The following is a 20,953-nucleotide window of genomic DNA, read 5'->3' as shown; positions in this document are numbered from 1 at the left end:
TTTGCTAAGCAACGACCAAAACAGCTGTCCTGTCAGTCAAATCAAAGGATTATAGCGCGAACGCTCTAAAATCTAGTTTTTTGCTGTTAATTAAACTGTCATATTAGCAGAAACCCTAAATAATACAGCCCCTGGTTTCCCATGATAGACACCAAAGGTTTCTCCTCTATTTCTTGCAGTCTCCGGACTTTTTAAGCGACGGTAAACTTTCGAAGACCCGAAAGATTGGACAATGGGAAAGAACGCGAATAACGTTGGGCGTTTTTCCGCTCAGAGTTGATATTTTTTTTTTCAACTTCAGGCGCTCAGAGCGCTCCTGCAAAAACGCGAGGCGCCGGGGACGCATTAACGGAGCGCAGAACGCTCACTGCCAACAGAAAACCATTCAAAAGAGGCGCCTCCAACGGCAAAAACGCGTTCGGTGTGATCGCCGCCTAATCCCTGCCGTCCTCATCTCATCATGGATCAGGGCAAGTGAAAATTAAATCTGTCACAGGGGTGGTTGGATTTGTTCACAAGCACGTTAAAAATATTTATTGAACGCTTCTTTCTTTTCACTTTTGTTTTTACTGCATTATCATAATCTAAGGCTGTTTATAACTTAATATGTCCGTACAAAATCTAGTAGTTCTGTGTGCAGTTAGACATTGAGCACCCCTATATTGCCAAAATGGTGTGATGCTCGTTTCACCCGCGAAGATTCGACTGTGAGATCGGTGGTCGAATCAGGCTCCGCATATCGATGCATCGAATCTTCGACTATTCGGGGACAGCCCTAAATTTTGGTAACACTTTCTATGAAGCCTGTATTTATAATATATTATAAGGGTATTCTTAAGGCGTTATAATAAATTTGTAATGCATTATAAAAAACCTTATAATATGTTGTATCGTCTTATGAGTATTCATAAGAACAGTTTTATTGTATTATAATGTTTTACTTATTTGTGGTTATAGCTTTTAAGAGTATGATTACCTCCTCCATAGTTATAACGTATTATAAGTCTCATTTCTTGCCATCTTTCTCATGTCACTTTACTTAAAGCATACAAAGACCACTTATAAGTAATTATAATAATATTTCCCAAAGATCCCTAAGATCAGGCATCAGATCAGATGAATGTGTAATGACATCAGTTTGATTATTTTGATGATACCCTTTAGACAGCTTTTGATAAGTAACTCTGCAACTCCATGTCAGATAGCGGTAATTATTAGTAGTAGTATGCAAAATATATGCTAACACTGTATTTTGATAGTTCCCCAAATGACAAACTGATTACAAGTAACTTTGCAAGTACATGAACCTTCTACCTAGCCTAACCTTAACCTAAGTCTACTACTACTCTAAGGAGTGTTAGTTGACATGCAGTTGAAAAGTTGCTTATAGTCAGTAGAATAAGGGGACCATCAAAATAAAACATAATATAAATGAAAAGAATAAACGTAATATGATATAGTCCATTATAAATTAGATATATTAAATAGCATCCATTGTGAGTTATAAATAATCATAATCTTAAAAGTTATAACCTCAAATACTCAAGTATTATAATGTATTATAATTGTTGTTATGAGTATTAATGAGATAATATAACATATTATAAGTTGTATTATAATGCATTATGCATTCATTATAATGCCTTAGAAATACCCTCATAATGTATTATAAATAGGGGCTTCATAGAAAGTGTTACCATAATTTTATTTGTATAGCACTTTTCATACATAAATGCAACTCAAAGTGCTTCACAGGCATGAAGCAAACACAAAAACATGAATGTAAGATAATTAAAACTTACAATAGAAACATTTAGCAAATATAAGCAAATCAAAATAACGTAAAAATAATATTTACATAAACAGACATAAATACACAGAAAAAAGAAAAAAAAGTATAAGCAATCTAAGCATTAAAAATAAGTCAAATAAAAACATGCAAATTGCACACAAATTGCACACACTTCACAAGCTATTATGCTCATAAGCAACTTTAAAGAGGTATGTTACTTTTAAGATAAAGATATTACTTTTAAAGATTAAAAAATACAACTGGGTGTATTTTTATCATTGTAGGGTGGTTGTGTACACAAACTGACATCACACATTAATGTTCAAACCATATGTAATAGTGAGTTTTGCATCTGATGACACCTTTAAAAAATGTTTTATAACTTTATATTGTGCTTAATGGATCTGTAATTCATTCGTATAGTTCATGTAGAACATTTGTGACCCTGGACAACAAAAACAGTCATAAGGTTAAATTGTACAAAATGTGTATACATAGCTCAAAAAATAAGCTTTCTATTGATATATGGTTTGTTAGGATAGGACAATATTTGACTGAGATACATCTATTTGAAAATCTGGAATCTGAGGATGCAAAAAAATCAAAATACTGAGAAAATCACCTTTAAAGTTGTCCAAATTAAGTTCTTAGCAATGCATATTACTAATCAAAAATTACATTTTGATATGTTTACAGTAGGAATTTTACAAAAAATCTTCATGGAACATGATCTTTACTTAATTTCCTAATGATTTTTGGCATAAAAGAAAAATCAATAATTTTGACCCATGCAATGTATTTTTAGGCTATTGCTACAAATATACCCCAGCGACTTGAGACTGGTTTTGTGCTCCGGGGGTCACATTTAATCATGAATCCAAGCATTTTTAACCTTCCTGAGTCAGTCTAGCTCTCTAGTGCTGTAAGCCGTGCTTCATTGTTGTGCGAATGACTGTTGTTTATGTAAGTGGCAAATAAAATCCCTCACGCAGACAGAGAGTCTCGAGCGTCTGTATAATAACCCTCCTAACGTCTCGCTCATGAATAACAAGCTATTCATGTGTTCCCGTGTCCAGCGTCTTCGTCTGCTGTGCCGTCCCACGCAGGACTCACCGCTGACAGACGAGCACCTTTCTGCTGCGACGCGTTTGACCTTTGACCTCAGAACAAAGAAGCCCAAAGAGTCAATTAAGGACGTGGTGTAATTGAGTGAAACTGGACAGATCTGATCTAAGCGCTCAGCGTTCGCTCTGATACGAGACTGTAGTGTAACATTGGAGACTTGAAGATAAAAGAAGCTCTTTGTTTAATAACAAGCAGTTAAAGTTCTCTCCCATGTTAATCTAAGTATATACTGTGTTTTTTTTGAAAATGCATGAAATATTTCTACTTTTGCATCAGTTGGAACACCTAACTGTTCATTTTCAGTGAGAACGAATAAGCTGAACACTTTTTTTTTTACTTGAAAAAATTTCAAAATGTGATTTTCCCTTCTGTACATGGTTACATTTAGGTATTTTGTGGTGGAAACTATTTGTTGATCTAGATTCTGCTGTATGTTTGTTTGTTTTCTGTTTGGCATCACATATTACTGATGCTGGAAACTCGTCACGCCTGGTCACGATGTGCAAGTCAGCTTGGGATGTGATCATGAAACATCAGATCTTTACTGGCATGATGAGTCTCTTTGACTTACACTAATGGGATGTGTGAAAATAGACCAGTGTTTCTTGAAGTATATGGTTAATATGATCAAATGAATCTCATAATAGCATTATTTTAGTGCTTATTAAGCACATTCTCCACCAAAAAATACAAATGCAAAACATTTTCTGTATTGTCTTTATTAATCCATTCACTTTTTTTTGGTAAAAAAAATTGTCTCATTGCTTTTGGGTAGTGTGCAGTTTTTTTGCAGTTCTCTTTTTGTTGTTGTTTGCAATTAGTTTTGTTCTTTTCCTAATTTTAACTGTTTTGGGAGGTTTTGTGATTCTCATTGTTATAAATTATGATTCTCATGAAATTCTCATGACTTTAAGATGGAACGACAAAACATTCGATTACGTCAATTTAAATCAGCTAGTGGGCAACAATTAATCTTGATTAATCACATCCAAAATAAAAGTTTTTATGTACATAATGTTTGTGTATATATAAATACACACACATGCATGTATATTTAATAAAAAGTTATATTTATATATTAATGTAATAATGTTATATTTATAATAAATGTAAATACATGTAAATATTTTCAAAATATATTATATTAACAAAAACTTTTATTTTGGATGTGATTAATTGCAATTAATCATTCCCCAGCACTAAAATCAGTATAAACAAATAACATTATAATACATAAGTTCATCACTATTTAAATTTAGCACCATCATATTTTATTTTATTTAGGTTTTTTTATTAAAAAATGTATTTATTCATTTATTTGCTTTTTTGTAGACATTTTGGCAGAAATGTGTTTATTGTCATGAAAATGCACATTTCAAAAAAAGTCTTAATGCTCCTAAAAAAAATCTTAATTTTCTTAAACCAAATAAATTGTCATTTTTCTCCTGTGTGTTTGCGTTGTGACCCAGAAGTTTTCTTGACAGGTGTTAAGAAACTGGCTTAATTAAAGTGTTTATTATTTATTTATTATTATCAGCATTTTTGTTGCTTACACATTTTATACATATGGAACTAATGAAGTAAATAATGTTTATTAGTTTATTATGTATTTATTATTATCAGCATTTTTTATGTTTATGCATTTTATGCTCATGGAACTGATAAAGTTAATAAATGTTTATTATTTTATTATTTATTTATTATCAGCATATTTGATGTTAATGCATGAACTAATATAGTGAATAATGTTTATTAGTTTATTATTTATTTATTACTATCAGCATTTTTTATGTTTATGCATTTTCTGCAAATGGACCTAACAAAGTAAATAAATGTTTGTTTGTTTGTTTATTTATTTATTTATTTATTTATTTATTATCAGCATTTTTTATGGTAATGCATGAACTAATTAGGTAAATAATGTTTATTAGTTTATTATTTATATATTTATTATTATCAGCATTTTTATGTTAATACATGAACTAATATAGTGAATAATGTTTATTAGTTTGTTTTTTTATTATTATTTTTATCAGCATTTTTTTATGCATTTTATGCATATGAAACTGATAAAGTAAATAATGTTTATTAGTTTATTATTTATTTGTTACATCAGCATTTTTTATGTTTATGTATTTTATGCATATGGAACTAATAAAGTAAAAATTTTATTTTTATAATCTGTCACAAAGTCATTAGTGCAATCATATTTCCTGTATTCTTAGTTTCCTGTGAGTTCTCAGTGTCTAAAGTGAACAGATGACAGAATCAGATGAACTCTGAAAACACATTAGATATTGACAGATATTAGGTTTCAGTGTGCTTGATTATTGGCTTTTATTGACACTGTCAATAATCATTTGTCTTTTAAACTGGTACAAAAGGACTCATTTGTTTGTAAAGCATGTAAAATATACCTTAAACCTCATCAGTATTCTATTATGAATGAGGCATGCTGGGACAGAACATAACAGATGGGCCGCACAATGATAACTAGAAGTGCCTCTTAGCGCTCCTGATTTATAAATGGATTCATTTAGTGCTGTTGGCTCTGTGTGTGTGTGTGTGTGTGTGTGTGTGTGTGTGTGTGTGTGTGTGTGTGTGTGTGTGTGTGTGTGTGTGTGTGTGTGTGTGTGTGTGTGTTTGCACAGACGCTCAATATGCATGCCGTCTGCGCACGTGTCCATGCACGCATGTCCATATGCACGTTTTGATAGTGTGTGCTCTATATTTAGAGTACATCGGATGGCCTGTGTGCGTCCATATGGTTGTGTGAGTGTTATTGTGTTCAGTGGATGAAGATTATATCTGATGCTGTAATGTGTTTGATACAGTAGAGCAGCAGAGCATCTCCTGCACGTTGGACTGTCAGTGCCAAACATGAAAGCATGTTTATAAAAATGCTATCATTTTTGCATGATGATGCATTACAGTTTAGGCCTGTTAATTTTTTTTATTATTGTTAATTGATAGCACTAATGTATTTATATACATTTGTTTTGTTGAAGTACAGAGTCTAAGGCCATTAACCAAAATTACTAGTGACACACTTGTTTACAACTACAGCCATGACAAAATATTCCAGCTAGCAACTAGTCTCTCATGTTCATGTTAGCTTTTAACCAACAACCCAGATAAAACCAGTATATGACCCTGGGCACTGTAAAAAAAAAATTGTTGAGTAAACTTAAAATAATTTGTTACCTTGCTGCCTTGAAACTTTAAGATTTAAGTCAGCTCAAATATGTTTAGTCACCTTGAAATGTTAAGTTGTACTAAGAGACAACTTAGATATTTGAGTTGACTTGACAAAAAAATTTGGTTTGTTAAACTTAAAAGCTGGGCATTACCTGGCAGCCTTAATAATTTTTTAAGTTGAATCAACTCAAATATCTAAGTTTAGTTTAAGTTGACTAATCTTTTTTGAGTTGACTGAACTTAAAATTTTAAGGTACACTGTAAAAAATTTGCTGTAGTTCTGCAGCTGGTTGCCAGTAACTTACTGTAGATTTTTAATTTATGTTATTTACTGGCAACAGTTTGTTCAAAGTTAAATGAACATTAAACATTAACAAGTCTTTGTCTTTACAGAATAAAACTATAAAATAACAACCTACTGCAAAGCATTCTGGGAACCAGAAACCTTCATCAACCTTTTTCTGTTTTTTTCCTTCAGATTTTGGTTCCCAGAATGCTTTGCATGAGGCTGTTATTTTAGTTTTATTCTGTAAAGATAAAGACTTGTTAATGTTTAATGTTCAATTAACTTTGAACAAACTGTTGCCAGTAAATAGCATAAATTAAAATCTACAGTAAGTTACTGGCAACCAGCTGCCAGTAATACTGTAATTTCTACAGATTTTGTTTACAGTGTAGCCATGTAACAAATTATGTTACGTTGACTTAAATCGTTTTTTACAAAACCAGTCATAATGATCAGTTCCTTCAAATTGAGATTGGTTTGTTAGGATAGGATGATATCTGGCTAAGATACAACTATTTGAAAATCTGGAATCTGAGGGTGCAAAAATATCAAAATACAGAGAAAATCGCCTTTAAAGTTGTCCAAATGAAGTTCTTAGCAATGCGTATTACTATTTAAAAATAACGTTTTGATATATTTGCAGTAGGAAATTTACAAAGTATCTTCATGGAACATGATCTTAATACCCTACAGATTTTTGGTCATAAAATAAAAATCGATCATTTTGACCCATACAATGTATTTTTAGTTTTGGCTATTGCTACAAATGTACTCCGGCTACACTGGCTAAATGTGCTTTCAGATGTTCTGTATTGCATTTTTGGTTCCACAAAGAACCATTTAGTCAGTTCTTTAAAGAACCATCTCTATCTTACCTTTTTAAATTCTGAAGAACCTTCTTTCGCACAAAGAACCTTTTGTGAAATAGAAAGGTTCTTCAGATGTTTAAGGTTCGTTATGGAACTATTTAGACAAAAATGGATCTTCTATGGCATCGTGAAGCACCTTTATTTTTAAGAGTGTACTTAAGACACTAAGTGACTCAAAAACATCAAAACATCACAGCAGAAGTTTCGCTGTGATTTATTTTGTGGAAGCACTAAAAAAAAGATACCTGGACAAGTCCTTAACCTTTGTAAACAACTCAGCCTGTTTTGACAGGAAAGCCTGTGAGTAAATCATCCTGCTCATTTCAATCTCTCACATTTGTTGGCAGGTCAAAACTGGAGCCGAAGGTGAGCTGAGGGTTACAGCAATACCTCTGAAGAGCCCAAAACACACACACCGGCCCACGCCGTGCTTTCTCACATCTCTCTGACCTGAGCAAACATCCGCAGACCCCACGGGACTCAAGATCACAACATTTCACACAAACCGCTGACAGATAGGTGAGAGCCGAGAGGTGCCTCTTCACAGCCCCATCATAACCAACGTGTTTCGACCGCAGGAAAAACAACAAGCCTGATTGCAAAGCACCTGACATTAAATCCAGCACGGCTCAGGAAATCAACACTCATGTTCCTGCACTTATTGTGAGTGATTCAGCAGTGATGTGAGAAAGAAAAACATGTTTGTTTTCAGGATCCTTCAAATCATTTTGTAGGTGAAAGTTAATACATTTGAAGAAATATTATTTATGCATTAAGCAGATGATTTAAACCAAGGTGACTCACAAAGTATTATTATTAAATAATATATTAAATTATACAATTAAATAAATAATACTTTTAATAAACACTTTAATAATAAGTATTAGAGTTGGGGTACTCGGACTTGTACTCGGACTCGAGTCCGGTCTCGAGTACAATTTTTAGCGGACTCGGACTTGTCACGGACTCGGATGCATTTTGACTCGGACTTGACTCGGACTCGAGCTTTTCGGACTCGGGAATTATTGCCGAGTCCAGCCGAGTCCAGGGACAGTTGATGGAAATTTTACTGACTCGATGCATTATTACGAAAGTGACATTCAGTATTATTGGCATGTGTTTTAAAGTCTTGCCGGTACTTGAAAGCCTGCCTCTCAGTCAGCGCACAATGCTGAATTAAACTCTTTCTCTATTGCTACACACTTACACGAAAGGTAATGTCAAAATGCATCATCTTGGAGAGCATTCATGTAAATGCTATCGGTTTTGTGTTGAGTTAGAAATACAGATGTGTCAAAATATATGATCTGTGCGTCCGGTCTTAAAGCGACAGCAGTGTAAACCTGCCACAGACTGCGTCATAATCAAACAACAAAATAAAAAGAGAAAATCACTCACTGCTCTTGATTGAAGCAGTTTAGCAATTTTAATAAGAATCATCTATATTTATTATATACGGTGAAGATTGTAGATAGTTTTATTTTTACATTTATTACTTCATTAAATGTTTGTAGTACACTATTTCTGTGGTATACTTTACTATATAGATCAATCTGAAAAACGTATAAAACAATTTCATTTGTATTTTGATTATTATATTTATTTATGCTTTTGCTTGTAATTAATTATTAGACTGTTTATTTTCCTTCAGTAAGCTTGAGAATGTTTTACTTACTTACTTGGGTGTGCATTATTTTCTAATAATTCAATGGCCCGTTGTCAATAGACCAATTTGGAGTAGACGTTACAGTTATGTCAGTAAAAAAATACTATTTAAACCTATAACATTTTACATTTACCTATTTTATCTCAGAATTCAGAATTTTTTAATGTCGTTTATATGTTGTATTTAAGACTTTAGAACTCAATTTAACGCAGCAATAGCAAGTTTGTCAGTTCTGAGGGAAAAAATAAACTCATGACTTTAGCTGAGAGGAAAAGGGAGAATGTATTTTCTTATCAGAATTGTGAGATATAATCTCGAAATTGAGAAAATAAAGTCAGAATTTTATTCTTTTATTCCATGACTTCCATGTCATTAACCCTCACAGCCTCATTTTCATCTAAGAAAAATATGTCACTAGCTGTCCATCTCTTCACCTACCCCTCCCTTTATCACAGATTCATTCTTTTACTCGTAGGTACAGTCCTGTCCTTCCCTTATAATTCCCACATTGTCCTTCCCACATTCTAAAAGCTGTTTCACTCTGAAATATGTCATAATATCAAGTCAGTCATAACTTCTGTTACATGACTTTAAGTTTGCTGAGCAGGACACTAATGAGATGGTGTGAAATAAAAAAATCAAAATGGCAATATGCAACAGAGGTTTCCTTTTGTTACATTTAAATTGTCATTGCCTTATTGTAGTTGTACAAATTAAAACAAGGTTAAGATACTGACAAACAGTAGTTTTTAGTTGGACTCGGTCGGACTCGACTCGGACTCGACCCATTTGGACTCGGACTTGAGTCCGACTCGCCCCATTTTGGACTCGGACTTGACTCGGACTCGACTGGTTAAAGACTCGGACTCGACTCGGACTCGACTTACGTGGACTCGACCCAACACTAATAAGTATACACTACCGCTCAAAAGTTTGGGATCATTAAGACTTGTAATGTTTTTTTAAAGAAGTCTCTTTTGCTCATCAAGGCTGCATTTAATTGATCAAAAATACAGAAAAAAATGGTAATATTGCAAAATGTTATTACAATATAAAATAATGGTTTTTATTTTAATATTCTTTAAAATGTAATTTATTCCTGTGATGCAAAGCTGAATTTTCATCAGCTGTTACTCCTGTCTTCAGTGTCACATGATCCTTCAGAAGTTTTTTACTTATTATTTATGATTTATTATTAAAATTATCAATGTTGGAAACAGTTGTGCTGCCAAATATTTTTTGGAACCTGTGATTCTTTTTTTTTTTTCAGGATTATTTGATAAACAACAGGTTAAAAAGAACATCATTTATTTGAAATATGAAACTTTTCTAACAATGTAAACCTATGCTACGCAAGAATAAAAATTGACTGACCCCAAAACACTGTTCTTTTAATTTTTTTTTTATTTGTTAAAGAATCCTGGGTTTCCAACAAAATATTAAGCAGCACAACTGTTTTCAGCATTGATAATAAATCAGTATTTTAGAATGGTATCTAAAGAATCATGTGACACCGAAGACTGAAGTATTGATGCTGAAAATTATTTTTTTTTATCACAGGAATAAATTACATTTTAAAATATATTCACATAGAAAACAGTTATTTTAAATTTAAATAATATTTCACAATATTACAGTTTTTTTCTGTATTTTTGATCAAATAAATGCAGCTGTGATGAGCAGAAGAAACATCTTTAAAAACGTTAAAAATCTTGCTGATCCCAAACTTTTGAGTGGCAGTTATTTTTATAAACACTTACAAAGTAACATTTAATTAATTAATGATAAATTTTGCTGAAGTAGAAAGACTGAAATAGTATTTTTCTGTACACCAATAATCTTACAACTTTTAAAAAAGCATTACATTTACAATCAGTCCATAAATGCATGAATCTATGAATTTTAAACATTTGAACATTTGCTAAGTCACTCATATGGTAACTAAGGTTGAGTGTAACTGTGTTCAATATGGCTGTGGGGTTTTGAGCTCATAATGAGGAGGTGGGCTTCACTATATGAACAGATACGTGATGGTACACAGTGTTCTCCTCTGAACTCCCACACACTCCTATAGAAACACAGCAGAATGCTGGATGTGGAGGAACAGGGTGTCAAACACGTCCTCTTTTGCTCATCAAGGCTGCATTTATTTGATCAAAAATATTGTAAAAATTCTGAAATATTATTACAATTTAAAATAGCTGTTATCTATATGAATCTATTTTAAAATGTAATTTATTTCTGTGATCAAAGCTGGATTTTCAGCATCATTACTGCAGTCTTCCGTGTCACATGATCCTTCAGAAATCATTCTAATATGCTGATTTGCTGTTTGAGAAACATTTCTGATTATTATCAATGTTGAACACACTTATTTTTGTGGAAACTGTGATACATTTTATTTTGCAGGATTCACAGATGAATAGAAAGTTCAAAAGAACATCTTTTGTAACATTATAAATGTCTTGACTGTTACTTTTGATCAATTTAATGCATCCTTGATGACTAAAAGTGCATATTACTGTATTTTTAATCAAATAAATCGTCTTAGAGAGCAGAAGAGACTTCTTTGAAAGTTTGGAATGACATGATGGTCAGAGTTGTAATTTCCGATTCATTTCGACTGAACTCCAGTTCTAGTACATTGTGCACTCTTGCCTGCAGACAAGTGCTGCGTTTGAGCAGATACACATACAGTACGTGAGGAGAGAAAGACTCTGTATATTCCCTGTAGACTGTGTGTCTGCTGCTTCTGACAGCTCCTCTGGGAAACACTAAGAAGTGACTCAGCCTCAGTAAACAAACACTGGGCAGGAGATCCATGAAGTGTCATTTCTTATTTGAGAAGCAGAATGCAATTTGGCTCCGTGTGCGATTTTTGAAAAGCGATTCATATTACACAACACCCAAATCCAGCGACTGACAGCGCTGGCACAAAACCGCCAGAGCGCCTCGAGATGTAATAAATATTCTCTTAATGCCACATAATACCGAATATCTGTCAGATATGCGAGCGTGAACGTACATGCCGGCGCTTTTGTCCCAGTCACTGACGCTGGAGCTGCTATTCTGGATGCAGCATGAATTATCCATCACCTCAAAGCTCAGGTCATCATACGTGAGTTTGGAGAAGAAGGAAGTGCCTTATTCAATAATTAAAATAATGTTACTCAACGACAGCAAGCTACAGCTTTCAAAGCTTCCACGTCCATCATTTACTCGCCCTCGTGCCGTTTCAAAACAGACTTTCTGTGCAAACAGCTCTGATTCTTAGACATCCAATAACTTTTTTAATTAGTTTTAATTAAAATTTTATTTCATTTTTGTCATTTTTAGTTGTTATATTTATAATTACTCATAACTTATATATATTAATTATATTTATACTCATTTAGCTTCATGTTTTTTTTATTATTTAGTAGTTTATATAGTATTTAGTAGTTTACACTGCCACTCAATAGTTTGGGATCACATATATTTTTAATGGTTTTTAAAGTCGTTTCTTCTGCTCATCAAGACTGCATTTATTTGATCAAAAATACAGAAAAAAACTGTAATATTATTAAATATTATTTCAATTTAAAATAACTGTTTTCTATGTTAATGTATTTTAAAATGTAATTTATTCCTGTGATACAAAGCTAATTTTCTGACAATATATAATACTGTTCAAAAGTTTGGTATCGGTACATTTTTATTCTTTCTTTTTTTTAAAGAAATGAATACTTTTATTCAGCAAGGATGTGTTAAATTAATTTTAAAAATAGCATAGATTTACATTGTTAGAAAATATTTATATTTTAAATAAATGCTGTTCTTTTTAACTTGTTATTCATCAAAGTATGAAAAATATTAAGCGGCACAACTGTTTCCAACATTGATCATTTTAATAATAAATCAGCATATTAGAATGATTTCTGAAGGATCGTGTGACACTTAAGGCTGGAGCAACAGCTGATGAAAATTCAGCTTTGCATCAGAGGAATAAATTACATTTTAAAGCATATTAAAATAAAAACCATTATTTTATATTGTAATAAAAAATATTTTCAGTATTATAGTTTTTTCCTGAATTTTTGATGTATGATAAAGAGCAGCGTGAACATTCTGCTAAACATCTATTTTTGTATTCCACCAAAGAATAAACGTCCTGCAGGTTTTTAACTTCATGAGCTTGAGTAAATGCTGACAAAGTGATCTTTTTTGGCTGAACTGTCCCTTTAAGCCAGTGTTGTCTGTGCTGCTGCTGTTGTTATTGTTGTGATGATGACATCATAACACAGTGCTGGAATGAGGCTGACAGCAGAATGAACCCTCACTAGTGTGCACAATGCTGTGTGTTCTGCGTCAGTGGTGTCATTGCCTGCGGCGGCTGATGCACTATTGAACAGGGTTTCCCAGTAGCGGATTCCCTGCATGATGTCACGTTTCTATTCGCTCTCTCTCTCTCATGTTCAGTCGAGAGTCACTCAGTGCTGTATATACAAATGATAACAAATCAAACCTTCGGATATGTTTTTCTGATGTCATCAAACCCATTATTGAAGATTTATTCAATCGTCCGTAACAAATAGCATCAGGAGTATGTTATGCAATAGAGGATTCTGTTTGAGATCAATGGACAAAAGCAACCGAACAGTAGTGCATTTGACTCGTTCATTATATTTCAGCTCTTATGAAGTCATATAATGCTTTGTGTGAGAAACAGACACTAATAAAGTCATTATTTACTGAAAATTGAAAAAGTTTGCCTTTTGCACAGTAAAACTGAATAAATGACTCAAAAACATAAAATCAATGACTTTTATTAATGTTTTCTGTGAAGTATTATACAGTCAAACCAAAATTTATTCAGACACCTTTAAGATTTCTTACATTATCACAGTTTATTTGCTGTAGTTTATAAAATGGTAATAAAATATGATAAGAACTCAAAAGTTAAACTGTGTCAGAACAAATTTATCTTGATCATGTCAAAAAACTTTGATAGAAAGTTATGTAAAAAAAAAAAAAATGGTCAGGTCAAAGTGTCAAATCAAATTTTTGGTCCCAAATTTTGATCAATTTTACTGGTAGTCCACTGTATGAAGAATTTTTGGGTATAATATGTCACAGTTTACTTTATTTTGCTATACATATATGAACTATAGTGTCCTACACCATATAAAGGTGCTTCACGATGCCATAGAAGGACCTTTTTTTGTCTAAATGGTTTCATAAAGAGCCTTTAACCTCTGAAAAACCTTTCTGTTTGTGGCAAAAGGTTCTTCAGATTATAAAAAGGTAAGTAAGAGATGGTTCTTTAAAGAACCTTTGACTGAATGGTTCTTTGTGGAAACAAAAATTGTTCTTCTATGGCATCGCTGTGAAGAACCTTTTAAAGCACCTTTATTTTTAAGAGTGTATCTGGTGTCTGAATAATTTTTGGTTTAACTGTTTGTACTGTATGATAAAAGTGAATGGAGGATCCTGTCGAGCTCTGAAAAACCAAAAATATACAAATTAAGTAGTTTATGTATGTATTTTTACCATACTGTTTATTATCAGCTCATGTAAGATCAGGATGTGGATGTTTTTGAGTCATTAAAAGTGTTTCCTTGTGCCAGATTTGACACCAATGATATCAAATGCTTTTTTTAAGACTTTCAGTAATGCCTTCAGTTTGGGTTTGTTTCCCACACAAAGCATCATATGACTTCAAAAGAGCTTCAAAATATAATGCATGAGTCATATGCACTACTGTTATGTATTAAACAGTGCCCACTTAGCTTATCAGCTCTTGTAAGATTAAGAAAAGTCGTCAATATGATGATGTTGAGTCAGTTTTGCATCTCTCAGAAAGCAAACAAAACATGAGGATGAACAAACACAGTCTTTCCTTGACTTTGCATTGATTCCAGGACATAAAAGCGCATTTATAACACATGCAACTATGTAAGTAAGCAGTGTAGTTTATACTAAATGGTGCGTTTTCTATGTATTAAACCTGTTGACATTAGTAGATTTAAAAATGATTCATGAGCTTTTAAAATGCACTTATTGCAATGCTTGTGAGGACATTCTCAAACAAGTACAGATGAACCTGTTCAGTGAACACAAACACAGAGAGAGAGAGAGAGAGAGAGAGAGAGAGAGAGAGAGAGAGAGAGAGAGTTGGGAAAGAATGAGAGGAGGAGGTCTGGAGTGGAGAGCAAGCGCAAAGGGGCAGGACTCTCTCTCTCTTTCTCTTTCTCTCTCTCTCTCTTTCTCTCACTGGTGCTTTTAAGAGGAAACTTTGTGTTTTGTTCTTCAAGTTGACTTTAGTTCTCGTCCCTCTCTCATCCTACCTTCATGTGTTTATTTCCGTGACGCGTGAGATGCGCACCGGCACTCATGGATCAGTCCGGCTCGAAATCTTCACGCAAGTCATTTTGAAGCTGTGTTTCGGATCGTAATGTTTCCAAAAGTTTGAACTACATGGAATAATGTGGCGGATTGTTTTGTTGTGTTGCGCTCTGGAGGGCTCCGTTGCGCTCGTTGCGTTCCGTCCACCTGCAAACGCGTCTCTGCTCGCACCTGCCCGCGGCGTCGTGCGCACCGTGGATCGGATTTATCACGGGGGAGGAAAAGCCGGTTACCTTCTGTATTTGGACGAGCAGCGCTTTCAGCTGGATATGGAGCGGGACGAGTCGATACTGTCTCATCACTTGGGTTTGAACGTGGACGCGCCGCCGCCGCGTCGGGAATGCGTTTACCGCGGCACCGTTAATTCAAACGCGGAGTCTCTTGCGCTTTTCAATCTGTGCGGCGGCGGACTTGACGGGTTTTTCGCGCTGGATCACGCGCGGTACACCATCACGCCGCTCATCCGGGCGAAGGGGCACGAGAATGACGTGCACATCGTCGAGGACGCCGACGCGACGAGCGCTCTCCACTTCTACACGCGCGAGAGCTTCAGTTTCGAAGCGATGCCCGCGCGTCACAGCTGCGGAACGCGCGACCGCAAAACGCGCAAGGATAAAAAGCGGAAGCGCGACGAGGATGCGCGTGGACGCAGATGGTGGACGAAGTTTGTGAAGCCCGGCGCGTTGACGCGACGCAAGCGCTCCGTGTCTCGCGCGCGGCACGTGGAGCTGCTGCTAGTCGCGGATGCGTCCATGACGAAGAAGTACGGCAAGGACCTGCACCACTACCTGTTGACCCTCGCGTCCATCGCGTCCAAACTCTACGGCCACGCCAGCATCGAGAACCCCATCCGCCTGTCGGTGGTTAAAGTCGCGATCCTGTCCGAGAACGAGAAGGGCATCGATGTGTCCAAAAACGCCGCCGCGACGCTTAAGAGCTTCTGCAAGTGGCAGAATCAGCAGAACCCGCTGGATGACGACCATCAGCATCACCATGACGCGGCGATCCTCTTCACCAGGCAGGTAAAAACAGAAACATTCGCGTCGCGCCAGACGGTTGCGCGCAACAGCCTTGGTGAACTTTGTTTACATAGTGAGTGATCGAGGCGCGTGCGCGCAGGTACAAGCGCGGCTCGTAAACTTCATTACGGCGTTTTATTTCAGTCCCAACGCATCCTGCACTGTACCATTATGTTTTGAACTAAGTGACCTTACAAAAGTAGGCTACTGTGGTACAGCGGTGGATACCATGGTTTTAACATGGTACTGCAGTTTGTGTTTTGACCAGCAGTTCTTAACCTTTTTGACCCATTGTCCAACACATATTCAAAGACCAAGATGTTTCCTAAACTTAGTATTTTAGTATAAGGTGTTTTTAGTATTTTAATATAGGCTAATTAAAATAATTTTTATATAGTTAAATATTTTTGTAATTTTGACATTTTTATTATTTTTGATGTAATAAATTTGCCTTTTTAGCATTTTAATTACATTTAAATTATTTTATTATAAGTAAAAATGTGTATTTTTAGCATTTTAAGGTTTGACTAATTAATAGTCTAATATGAATAGACTAATTCACTAATTCAGTCATCTTTATCTTTATCTACCATGGTATTTTGAGAAATGCCTTGTAGCACCATATAAATGCTATGGTACATATTATGACCAAGGTATACTCCAGAGCACCATAGTATTATCATCAGATACCATCAAACCTCAGTGTTGTGTGTGTGTGTGTGTGTGTGTGTGTGTGTGTGTGTGTGTGTGTGTGTGTGTGTGTGTGTGTGTGTGTGTGTGTACCTGGTATTCATCACGTTGCGGGGACCAAATGTCCCCACAAGGATAGGAATACCAGTAGATTTTGACCTTGTGGGGACATTTCTTAGGTCCCCATGAGGAAACAGGCTTATAAATCATGCACAATGAGTTTTTTTTGAGGAAGTAAAAGTGTGCACAATCTCCTGTGAGGGCTAGGTTTAGGTGTAGGGCCATAGAAAATACGGTTTGTACAGTATAAAAACCATTGCGCCTATGGAATGTCCCCATAAAACATGTAAACCCAACATGTGTGTGTGTGTGTGTGTGTGTGTGTGTGTGTGTGTGTGTGTGTGTGTGTGTGTGTGTGTGTGTGTGTGTGTGTGTGTGTGTGTGTGTGTGTGTGTGTGACCAGGTCAGCTGGATCTGATCATGTCTCAACTACTGTGGGAACGTCAGCCTCTCTCCCTTCCCGTTCCACAGTGAACTGTAAAATTATTTCCTTTGTTGCTGTTTTTCTAGGCAGGCGTCTTTGGCGTCCCCCTCCCAGTCCCCTGACTTGTGTGTGTCTTCATACAGTGTGTGTCCGCGCACATTCCTCACACGGGACGCTCTCGAGATCTGAGTGCCGTGAACCGCAGCAGAGAGCTGTGAGGAAAATCCGCACATGAAACCCGTCCCGGGCTGGAGACCACACTGGTTTCGCCCCTCGCAGATCCCACAGTAAAGCACAGGCTCCGTGCCTCTCGCTCAACCGCCGCGCTTGTGGTTTGGAGCTTGTCGAGCTTCCAGACGAGGCTTGTGGTGCATGTAAGTCATGCGAGGTCTTGTTCACTGGAGCACTTAAAGTGGCCAAATTCTGCGCTTTATCAGTAACTTTGTCTTGCTTTTTAGTTAAATACTAGCTAAACATGCAAACAAGATCAGTTTGCATGGAAAGCAAGATTATTAAGTTAGTTAATGCATTCGGTATCACAAACCAGAGCTGTTAACGAAAGTTAACAAAGTGTATTCTAAAGTAAAGCATAGTTTTAAAGCAACAGTTGACACAAAAATTAAAATTTGCTGACATTGTCTTCGTCCTTAGGCCATCCAAGATAAGGATGAGTTTGTTTCTTCATCAGATTTGTTAAAATGTGTCACTCCATCACTTTCTCACCAATAGATCCTCTGGATTGAATGGGTGCCGTCAGAATCAAAGTCCAAAGAGCTGATAAAAACATCACAATAATCCACAAGTAATCCATTCCAGTCCATCAGTTAACATCTTGAGAAGACAAATCTGAAACAAATCCATCATTAAGATGCTTTTAACTAAAATACACTTTACACTAATAATGCTTCCTCCAGTGAAAAGGTGGTCTGGTCTGAATCAGGAGAGAAATCTGCACAAATCAAGCACCGTTTACAAGCCAAAACTGTCCAAAACAACTATTATGTGGCTGGATTTTGATGAGAGACAGTGTTATATTTATTATTATTATTATTAATATGGATTATGGACTGCTTTTATCAGCTGTTTGAACGGCACCCATTCACTGCAGAGGATCCATTAGTATGACAGTGATAGAATGATGCGTTTCTCCACATCTGTTCCAATGAAGAAACCCAGTTTTCATTTTTTGGGTGAACTGTTCCTCTAACTGTAACTAATTCCTCTAGCAGGCTGGTATTCATTCCCTGGTGCCCTCGGCTGGCATCTGTAAGTGCCGCTGACGTCGTTTCCCTCTCATAAGAGCTGCCACACCAGATTCCACAGAGATGTAGCTTCTGTTGGCAGTGTCTGACTCACGGCCGGTGCCAGCGGCGTCTTTCCTCTGGCAGTGTGGAGTCTGACACACCTGGTGGCGTACAGTGTGTGTGTGTGTGTGTGTGTGTGTGTTTAAGAGTGTGTGGTTGTGAAGTACACCATGTCAACAAGCCATGATGGGCAGCAGAAGCCCACAGACACCCACTGAGAGCTCTGAACCGCCGCCAAAGCCAAACACAAAGAAATGAAATAAGCAAAGCATCATTTCCTCTCTGCTGCTGCAGCACAGTTTCCCAAAGCCTCCTCTGCCTCATGACTAACGCTGATTTATTTTTTGTGCTTGCTGAGCGTCGCTCATCCAAAAATGAGAATCTGTCTCATTTACTCATCCTCGTTTTGCACAAAATCCATATGACTTTCATTCGTCTGTGGAACTCAAAAGAAGAAGTTTAGCAGAACGTTCATGCTGCTCTCTTCTAAACATTGAAAGTGTTAACAGGGATTGTTTACTGCCTCAAAAAGGTAAACAAGCTGATAATCTCTAAGGTGAAATGCACTCTTAAAAATAATGGTGCTTCAAAAGGTTCTTCAAGCATAGAAGAACCATTTTTGGTTCCACAAAGAACCATTCAGTCAAAGGTTCTTTAAAGAACAATTTCTTGCTTACCTATTTATAATATGAAGAACCACAAAGAACCTTTGGTGAAACAGAAAGGTTCTTCAGATGTTAAAGGTTCTTTATGGAACCATTTAGACAAAAATGGTTCTTCTATTGCATCGTGAAGCACCCTTATTTTTCAGAGTGTGGACTGAAATTTAAGTCATTGTTCACTAATAAACTTTGCAGTAGCTGATATATGTTGCATCTAAGACACATCCCAGGTAACAAATTTAAGTTATAAAAACATTGTAGGAACTTGGCATGTGCACATTGCAGATGCTTTTCTAAAAAAAACAACTCACATTTCATTCAGGTATGCATTTGATCAATTCATGCATTCCGTGGAAAATTAACAGCCTCTTTGGAAATACATGCATCTACCTAAAAAAAAAACCATACCTATACATGCATTTCACTCAAGTTTATGTTAATTCTATTTGTTTTTGTTATTTTAGTATGTCAACTTTCTATGGAAGCCCATTTTTGCCACTGAATAAAAAATTTTAAAAGTTATTGCAACTTATCTCACTTGTAACGATTCTGACTTTTTTTAGAATTAAACTCACAATTGCGAGTTATAAAGTCAAACTTGTGTGATATAAACTCGCCATTCTGAGAAATAAAGTCACAAATGCAAGAAAAAAAAATTTGGAATAAAAAGAATTTTGGAATAAAATGTCGCAATTACCTTTTTTATTCAGTAGCGAAAACAGGCTTCCTTAACTTTAAGTATTGTTATATTGTATTTTATTCAGTTACTTGTTAAACATTCAGTTGATGCTTGGGTGAATAATTGCTGACAGAATTATCTTTTTTTTTAGCTGAATGATTCCTTAAGTGAACTTAACAAACTGCACATGTTAATATGTGTTGGGTTTTTGTTTTGTTTTTTGAAAAATTGATCTGACCTGTGCCGCTGTAATCATTCGGCCCTGAAGCACAATGATGCTGAAAGCCTTTCAGTCAAATACTGTATAGATCCATCAGCACTGTCAGGTTGTCCAGGACATGAATGATGCCTCCAAAACACTCACAGAATGGTCACTATCAATAGCTGTTGGAAAGTCAGTGTTTATATTAGGCAAATTGTTAATAAGACATGCAGCTTCAGTGGTTCTATTATGATTGTGCAATATACATAGTGTGACCCTCAAGTAGCACGGGTATTTGTAGTATTGGCCAACAATACATTGTATGGGTCAAAATGATTGATTTTTCTTTTATGCCAAAAATCATTAGGATAGTAAGTAAAGATCAAGTTTCACGAAGATATTTTGTACATTTCCTACCATAAATATATAAAAATGTAAATTTGATTAGTAATATGCATTGCTAAGAACTTCATTTAGACAAATTTAAAGCTGATTTTCTCAATATTTAGATTTTTTCCCGAGATTCCCGATTTTCAAATCTCTGTCAAATATTGTCCTATCCTAACATTAGTGAAAAGCTTATTTATCAGCTT

The 20,953-nt window shown here is 35.5% G+C and overlaps 2 protein-coding genes across 2 annotated transcripts in view; both read left to right on the top strand.

Annotated features, from left to right (window-relative positions):
- The window catches only part of LOC141336983 (sodium- and chloride-dependent GABA transporter 2-like), a 54,716-nt gene extending 51,635 nt beyond the window's left edge, over positions 1-3,081 (top strand). Inside the window, exon 17 of the mRNA XM_073842704.1 lies at positions 2,869-3,081. Within this exon, the coding sequence (XP_073698805.1) occupies positions 2,869-2,997 (129 nt within the window). The 3' untranslated portion in view covers positions 2,998-3,081. The remainder of the gene's footprint in view (positions 1-2,868) is intronic.
- A 12,187-nt stretch (positions 3,082-15,268) lies between these two features.
- The window catches only part of LOC141337000 (A disintegrin and metalloproteinase with thrombospondin motifs 5-like), a 21,565-nt gene continuing 15,880 nt past the window's right edge, over positions 15,269-20,953 (top strand). The window contains exon 1 of the mRNA XM_073842723.1: positions 15,269-16,342. Within this exon, the coding sequence (XP_073698824.1) occupies positions 15,401-16,342 (942 nt within the window). The 5' untranslated portion in view covers positions 15,269-15,400. The remainder of the gene's footprint in view (positions 16,343-20,953) is intronic.

This window comes from Garra rufa, chromosome 6 (assembly GCF_049309525.1).
Source record: "Garra rufa chromosome 6, GarRuf1.0, whole genome shotgun sequence".
Classification (NCBI taxonomy): domain Eukaryota; kingdom Metazoa; phylum Chordata; class Actinopteri; order Cypriniformes; family Cyprinidae; genus Garra; species Garra rufa.
Note: the sequence above shows the minus strand (reverse complement) of the source record. Positions and strands in the feature narration are given on the sequence as shown.